Here is an 8,427-nt window from a genome sequence, read left to right as displayed (position 1 = left end):
ACATATATTGACAGAGAAAGAACAAAAAACTAAAATAAAATAAATAAAAAAGATGAAGTGAGCTGGTAGAACRTATGAAGAGCAGTGATTACAAAGTGAGAGCAGCTGAGCTGATTAGCAAATGAGGAACAGGTGTGTAATGATGAGCTGAAAACAGAAATGACCAGAGGGATGAAGCTTTGTAACACTAAACAAATAAAAAAATATCTCAGGCAATAAAGATTATTAATAATAAATTAACTCATACTATAAAACACAAAACCATAGAAGCATGACAAAAACTCTCTCATGTCTGAAATGTTGCTAGAGGAGTTTTACCTTTATCGTTTTCAAATGAATAAAGAAAATTCAGATTTTTTTTAACCCAAAGTTAAAAGTTGTTTTGAAGATTAATATTATTTTTAATTAATTTATTTTTTGGAAAAATGGGCAGATATTACAATTTTTTCTTTCTGCTGCTTTTCATTTTATTTTATTGGCAATTTGTATGTTATTGTGTATAGAATTTATGTTGTTTTTAAAAAGAAATGAATAAACTTTACTTTAAAGTCAACTTTCAGAGCCCTCAGAGTGCCCCGCCCCCTCCCTTTCTCAGTGACAGGTTTTCAGAAAGAAGTAAGACTCTCAAAACAAAGACTTTATACAAATGTGTCAGGATCATATTTAGGTGAAACTAACTATTCAGGAGTAAAACTCAGTAATTAAATGAGTTTCCATTCGTTTCTTTGAGTGATGCTCCCTCCTCGGGTAGAAACAGCGTTTGTTTTATTTAACCTATTCATCAATAAAACCTTTGAAACAGGCCGTGGATTCTCTGCAGGAAAAAAATAGTTGAATTTTGATTATTTAGATTTAATGTTAAGTTGAGGCAAAAAAACAACAACACTGTTCTTATAAAAATACTTTTATATGTACAAATCAGGTCATTTACAGCAATAATGATATATTTTTCCTGTTTCTGTGAGTTGAAAAAAAAAGGTCTATGTTTCCAGTGTTTGAGATTAAAAGCACTATAATTTTCCATGATGACAGAGTCCTGCAGAGTCTGGAAACATTGGATGGGAAAGTTTTGGCTCTGCTCTCACATCATGACATCATTTATCAGCTGACTGACTCACCTCACCTGACACCATGTCACTGCTGAGTTTTAATTCTTCTTCTATGACAAATCCCAGCATACAATTAATTCATAAAGGTTTTAATGAAGAACTATTATCATGAAGGTCAGCTATATGTCACCAGAGGTGATCATTTTACATTTAAAACTACTGTGTGACACAGTTTGCAAGTGGAAAACCTATTTAAAGTTCAGAAACCTTATACCTCGGAGGAGGCTGCCGAACGGTGTGTGTGTTCTGAGGCGCCGCTCTATATTTAACAAATCATGGGGTTTGCTGCGCGGCGTGCTCATGCACGAGAACACCCACCAGAAAACAGACAGCATGGTTCTGCTCAGAACTGCTCGACCTTATGTGGACCCGGGTCACAGCTGAAGCAGGACAGGTAGGAAACTGTGTGGGTGTGCACAAAAGAAAAAAAAACTAACAGACCAAAAATAAAAAAGCTTTGATGTTTTATCTCAAACCATATAATAAAAATCATTAGTGATTTAGATTCGATATTTGTAAATATTAAAAACTATGTTGAGAAACTTTCTTTTCACTGCAGATTGCATTACGTTGTAAAAAACTAAGCAGTTAAACATTAATATGTTTGTGTTTTGCTGGTGAGCAGCTGTATTCATTTGCTGATGTTTTTGGCTTATAGCAACGTCRGGTTTGGTATTCAAATCAATAAATACAATTATTTAGTCACCTTCAACTCTTAAATGATGTTAAAAAAAAACCTAAGTAAATATATAAACAATATAATGTTTTAAAAACGAAGCCAAACTGGGGAATCATTGCGTAATTCAGCAGCAGAACCATCTTTAGCACCATGACTCAAAGAAATCCTCTCCTGTTTGACCTTCTCTGTCACTTACATCACTGTGGGAACATTTTGGACCAATCGTTTTACAGTATTGTTGCAATGTCCAAAAGTAGAGGGCATACACATTGTGTTTATTTCAATTTTAATTGAATCATTGCATCATCTGATTTTTTTTTTTCAGATATTCTTTAGAATTGCAGACGTGTTTGGATTGTTTGCTGTTGATCAAAACCAAACTGGGCCAATCTTCTGCTGTGGTCTCATATTTGACTTTTGGATACTTTGGTGAACAAAGAAGTTTATGGTTAACTGCAAGGTGTTTTTTCAAGTGTGTGTTTTGTAAGTATTTCTGCTACATCATAGTTTTTGTTCTTTGAATGAATCTTTTAGTTTTTATGTACGCTCCTTGTTTTGTTGGATCCAACACAAACCGTTACACAAAGTGGGTGTAAGTTCTTTACACTGTGAGTCTACAGGATTTAATTGTTTTGTGTTTGTTTGTTTGTTTGTTTGTTTTTTTCAGGTTGAACTGAGCCCAAATCAAAATGGATGACTTCGAGTACAGCGTGGAGATCAGTGATCGGGACTGGAAGTCCTTCTTTGCGGAGTGCGAAGAGTGTAGTCTACTTCCTCCTTCATTAGCAGGTATAGACGATTCAGGGATGAGTGACATGGAGGAGCACTTTCTTGCTCAGAGGATGCAGAAAGTTAACTCAACGCCAAATTTCTCAAAAAATGACCTCCTTAGCGACAACCCCCTGAACTGTGTGGGGTCTCCTGTGCAGCACAGCTTTGGTAAACAGGGACTTGGAGTTGACAGCATTCTTTCGGGCAGCGAGGAGGACATACACATGCAGACTATCAATGTGTTTTTTGAAAAGCTGAAAGGTCTCACCGAGGTTCGGCCAAGCCAACAGAGAGTTGGAAACAATAAAGGGTGGAAACAAGAGGAGGAGGCTGACGGGCGAAAAGCCAGTGGGACTTGTCCCAAGTTTAAAGCACAGCATGACGGGGCTGAGGTGGGATTTGGGAAAGAGACCGTCGAGCCTGTCGACACAATCAGAAACTTAAACACAAAGAAAATCGTTGAAGCCGAGTCCGACCTTTCCTCGCAGTCTGCAACCTGCAGTAATTCTGCATCCAAATCAGCTGAAACTGAGTTATTTATTGGAGAGGAAACGTTAACCCCAAATAATGAGAAAACACAGCGGAGTCAGCTTCAAGACTCACATGAAAGGGCTGTTTGCTCTGAAACGACCCCTCCATCCTACAAAGTGGAAATGTGCAGGAGTATGGATGACATTAACCATGAAGGCTGGCTGAAGCATCAGGAAATTCTCAGTAAGAAGTACGGTTTGAGGAAGGACCACGTCCCTCAGGAGCTGTCGCCATCTGTCTCCACGAAGAGGAAGAGGAGAAAGAAAAGACGACTCAGCATGGAGGTGGATGAAGATGAAACACGCGAGAGGCATGCTTCAGCCAAGCAGAGTGACTCGAAGGAGGAGCTGCGTACGTTCAAAGAAGGAGGAACGCATCTGTGTTTTTCTCAGGAGGCATTCGATTATTTTAAAGAACCACCAACAAATCTGACGTGCTTTTACGCGTCCAATCCAGTCATCAATAGTTTTACAGGAAATTTATTCGCTCAGGACACCAAAAATGAGTTTCCTCAATCTGTTTCCCCAAGTGAGAGTCGAAGCCAACATTTGCATCCGAGTAGATCCACAGAAACAAGCGCTGCTGAAAATCATTCAACTAACCTCAGATCAGAACCACAGCTAAGTCAAAATGATGATGATGTTACGTCTGCAGCAATCAGCCGTCCAAATGAGGCAACAAACGTACAAACATGCAACAAATTACYGGGAAGGAATCCAGTTTTTTGGCCACCAGTTTCTGAAGGAGGAAGAGAAAAATCTGAAAGTTCGAATCAGGATGTGAAAACAAGAGAGCTTGATAGAATGAAYACGTCTGTCAGTAACTGTGAAGAAAAACTAAATTTGAAGCGTTCAACACCAGAGGTCAAATCAGTCAGTCTGCTACCACGTGGAGAGTCATGTGCTCCTGGTGTGGAAGTCCGCCAAAATGAGAAGCCATCTACTGCTAAGTCAGTCTTGGCTGAAGAGGCTGGAAATCCGGGCCAAGAAGAGCCCACGCTGTGTCAAAGTGAGGCTGAGCCCCAACAACAGCTGGAAAACCACTGTCACAACACAAATCAAGGCCTCACTATACTGAACAACTCTCACCTTTCTGTGTTTTYAACTCAACCAGGGGCATGTTTGCTCCCAGATGAGAGTTCTGACAAAGATGCCTGCACTAATTTAAAGATGAACTGGAAGAATCAGCCATCTATTTGCTGCTTGTCTGAAAATCTGCCAGACRAAACAAAACAGGAAATGGGCTGTCCTATGGAGGCTCAAACTTCTGATATTTTATCAAAGAGTCACACAGAAATGGAAAAAACTCAGCTAGAACCGTCACAAAAATTGAATTTAACAAGTCAGAGTCCAGAAACTCAAGTTTCCTTGTCTGATGAAGTAAAAGTAAGTTCTTTAGAGGGCACGTATGTGCCGTCAGGCTGCACTCCGGATGCAAAATCTGTCATTTTAAACTCTAATGAAGACTTCACAGACATGTCACCAAGTTTGTGTTTATCTGCCACAGAGCATGAATCGGTTCAAGCAGACCAAAAGGAACATGACTCRGTAAACGTTGATGACAAAGAAGAAGCTGCACCTGGAGCTACAAACCAAAAAGAACTGAAGAGTGATTTCTTAAGTAAAGCAGAGGAAACTGCATCTGAAGGTCTAGACAAACCTGAAAAGACGGAGAACTCTGTGTTTGCCATGTCCTCTTTTTGGAATGAAATGGAGAAACTGACAATAAACGATATTTTGGGTTTAAAAAAGCTCAGTAAAGCAGCTCGGCCAGGACCGCTCCCAGCTCTGCAGGAAAGTGAGGAGACCGATGTGTTTCCTGTGGCTGATTCAGGCCTTTTTACCCCAATGGAAGAATCCAAACCTGAACAAACCCCTGAAGTAATTATTACTGATTCTTCTGCTTTAAAATCTGTGAGCTGGGAGAATGAACCTGTCCCAGTGAGCCCAGGTGCTGATATTAACCTGGAGAGTCCTGAGTCCGTTTCTGACGCATCTCAACCCTTTCTGACTGAAATGGGTCCAAAGTGCCTCAGAAAAATTGCCAAAACTATCAGTGTGCACAACTTACAAGCTCTGGATTCTAAGTCTTTGAGCTACAGGTGCAGTGCGGGAATGATACAAATTTTGGAGGATAAAAAATCAGAACGTTTGGAGTATTTGACTGAGAAGGCTACACCAGTGGAAGACGAAGAAAGTCATTTTTTACCTTCATCCTCCACAGATAGCTACAGCTTCTCTTTCTCTGATATTTTTCAGTACCTCTTTGGGGGAAAGCAGGAGGAAGTTTCTAGCCAATCAGTCACAGATGATCCAACCTCCTGCTACACCAGCGGAAACTCTGTCCCTGAAACATACGACCACTTCTTCTCAGAGTTTGACGGTGAAAGCTTCTTTTATCCACTCACAACAGCAGAAGAGGAAAACAAAGACAAGGCCGTTCCCATATACTCGTATTCTCGCTCGACTACAAAAAATATACAGTTCCCAGAGGCCTACGAGCATTTCTTTGCATCTTCCTCCTCTGACGACTCTTCAGTGGAATCTGATGAAGAAGATATCGTCAGCCCTGTGAAGGTGGTGAGCAGGTTCACTCGTACGGCGAGCTCCACACAGCTGTCCAAAGACATGTACGAGGATTTCTTCTCAGACAAAGACCTCAGAGAGAACCTTTTCTCCTTAAAGTCACTCTCCTTCAGGAAAATTAATTTCTCAGCCCCYGCAGACCAAACTCGGAACCCAAACTCCCTCGTACCCATGAGGCAGACTCACCAGTACACGCTGAAGATCGGTGCTCCGCTCAACGTGACGGGAGACCAGGAGGTGTTTCCCAATCCTCTGCTCTACAACTTGGAGGACAGGATGTCCAGACAGCTGGCACTGGAGCCTTTCACACACGAGGAGTTGCAGGCGACTGTTTCAGATCCACGTGAGTCATGAAAGAGACGCAGACGATAAAAGTGGAAATGGATTAACATCATTAACAAATTAACAGTTACAGTCAAGAGACAAGTTTCAAATAAGTTTGCACATGTCCTTTAATCCTAACGGGGCTGTGAATGTGTCTGAAACAATACAGTATCTACAGAACCAGAATCAACTTGACAGCTGCTTCACAAATAAATGATTAAATGCAATAAAGATTAAAGAAACAGGGCTGACTTCAACAGTCAAAGCTACAGTTTTAACCAAAGATCTTGCACTATAACACTGAGAGTATGTGTTTTGAATAACTCTCAGCACAACATCTGTAAAACAGAGTCTGCTGTGGCAGCTATTTTGAACAGGACTGGCTACAAAAGTTCAATCCTACGTTTCACCAAAGTGCACGAGATATTTTGCTAACAGAGACAGGGTTGACTGAGTTAAAACTAAAAACTTAAGGTTTGGACCCAACATTGAGCTAAGCTGATTGATAGATTTATGCAAACATTTGAGAAACACAAAAATTATTTATGGCTTCTGAATGGGGCTTTAAAATAAAGGAGGTAGATACATATTGTATTCATAATTCAACTTCTAGTTTAYAATCATTATTATTTTTATTATTATTAAAAAGGAAAAGAAACAATTTAACAGGTTAAAATCAACAAGCAAAATCAAGTCTTCTGAATCAGTTTGTCCTGACGAATCCAGAGTCTGTCAGGTAAAGAAACATTATATAACGTTGTTTTCTTCAGTTTGCCTTGTTTTGTTTCCCCTCACACATGGACAGCTGTAACGCAGAAGTGTCACCTGCTCTGCTAACAGTCATCACGACCTGGACGGATTCTCTTCCCTCAGCTGTCAGATGACACTGTGAGAATGTGGAGTTACAGCCAACACGAATGGTGCTACGTGATAACTTGAATTCGCTCAATGAGCGAGCCGTTCCTCTGAGCTGCCTTCAGAACACCATAGCTCATGTCCACAAGAGAAAAAGCATCAAAATATCTAATTAAAGAGTATTTATGTACTTTTTAAAAATTCCATAGTGTTTTAAATAAAAGGTTTGTAACATACAATATATCACCTGATYTGCAGCGGAGTCAAACAGAGATCTTTAAATAGTCTTGTTTGCATGCAAAAATGTTATGCGTTGGTTGGAATTAACAGGATCACAATGTGACAAAGGTGAAACTTCTAATAGGGTGTTCTTAATCCTCTGTGTTGCWTTAAACAATACAAAGTTTCAATCCTTTCTTCACTTTTTCAGGGTTAGATGTCCCATTCCTGCCGCTGCAACAGTCAGACATGTGTCTGGTTTGTATTGCGTTTGCTTCATGGGTGCTGAAAACTGCAAACCCACAAGTGGGAGACGCCTGGAAGGCTGGTACGTTGGTTAACTCTGCGTCAAACTGGGTTTGTTTTGTTGCTGTAGAAAAATGTGCAAACATTGTTTTTAATACACTGCAATCACCTAGCAAAAATTTTGCTTTCATCTATGCAATACTTAAGTTTGACAGTAAAACTCTAAAACAAGAATAAATAAACAGTATTTTTTAAAACATCAAGTTCTTTGATTTTTTTAATTTTATACTCAGGCTGTAGGTGTCCTCTCAAATGCACTGACTGTGACTCTAAATACTGACAAGAAAATAAGATTTAGAAAAGCTCGGCTTTAAATGTTACAAGTAAAATGTAGTTTSAACATTTTTATAAGCAAGTGAGATGATTTGTTTCATTTGTTTTTATTTCCACACAGTTCTGCTGGCGAATGTAAGTGCTCTGTCAGCCATCCGATACCTGCGTAAATACGTCAAGGCCGAATCAGCAGCCAGTGAGAAGAAATCACATCTGAAGGCTCTGACAGATTTTTGATCGTTCTGCCACTAAATGTCATTATTGATTTTTTTTTCTATGAGCCACTGTAAACCTCTGCAGGAACTCAGTCCTCAGAAGAAACCTCTCCTGTATGTGTTGGGTCATGTTTGCACTAGAATTGCTTTTCTTAGGTATCTCTTCACAGAAAATGTGTCTCRTTAACATTTTGGTTGACTTTAAATCTCTTTAATTTGAAAGCRTTTGTATAAAGTACCGGACGACCAAAGGCAGGCTTTGTAAATATTGTTCAGTWTGTTTTGAAGGGGAGAAAAGAGGCAGGTTAACTCTGAGCTGTGTAGATAATAATAGATGGATGTGTGATAAAATAGATTAACTTGAGATACTTTAAGAAGCATTAATGTGCCTTTGTTCCTGTTTGTTTTTATTTCATTACTTTTATGCTGCATAAGCTTTTATTTTGAAGTTTGTAAAATATTCTCCCCACTAATTTGTTACATTAAACATAGCAATATAATAATTTCATTAAACCAAAAGAACAATTTACTTTAAAAACTGATCTGTGACAGTATATATA

At 39.3% G+C, this 8,427-nt stretch overlaps 1 protein-coding gene across 6 annotated transcripts in view; it reads left to right on the top strand.

Moving 5' to 3' along the window:
• perm1a (PPARGC1 and ESRR induced regulator, muscle 1a) overlaps window positions 1-8,413 on the top strand; it is a 25,338-nt gene extending 16,925 nt beyond the window's left edge. For 2 of the 6 annotated variants that reach the window (XM_014015752.1, XM_014015753.1), the window contains 4 exons: window positions 2,114-2,271; window positions 2,456-6,018; window positions 7,285-7,401; window positions 7,774-8,413. In XM_014015752.1, the coding sequence (XP_013871206.1) occupies window positions 2,478-6,018; window positions 7,285-7,401; window positions 7,774-7,889 (3,774 nt within the window). In that variant the 5' untranslated portion in view covers window positions 2,114-2,271; window positions 2,456-2,477 and the 3' untranslated portion in view covers window positions 7,890-8,413. Of the gene's footprint in view, window positions 1-1,430; window positions 1,504-2,113; window positions 2,272-2,455; window positions 6,019-7,284; window positions 7,402-7,773 lie in introns of those variants that run through there. The other 4 variants (XM_014015754.1, XM_014015756.1, XM_014015751.1 and 1 more) reach the window with 4 other exon arrangements.
• Window positions 8,414-8,427: the final 14 nt, after the last annotated feature.

Source organism: Austrofundulus limnaeus, unplaced genomic scaffold, assembly GCF_001266775.1.
Source record: "Austrofundulus limnaeus strain Quisiro unplaced genomic scaffold, Austrofundulus_limnaeus-1.0 Scaffold134, whole genome shotgun sequence".
Classification (NCBI taxonomy): domain Eukaryota; kingdom Metazoa; phylum Chordata; class Actinopteri; order Cyprinodontiformes; family Rivulidae; genus Austrofundulus; species Austrofundulus limnaeus.
This window is presented reverse-complemented; position numbering and strand designations above follow the sequence as displayed.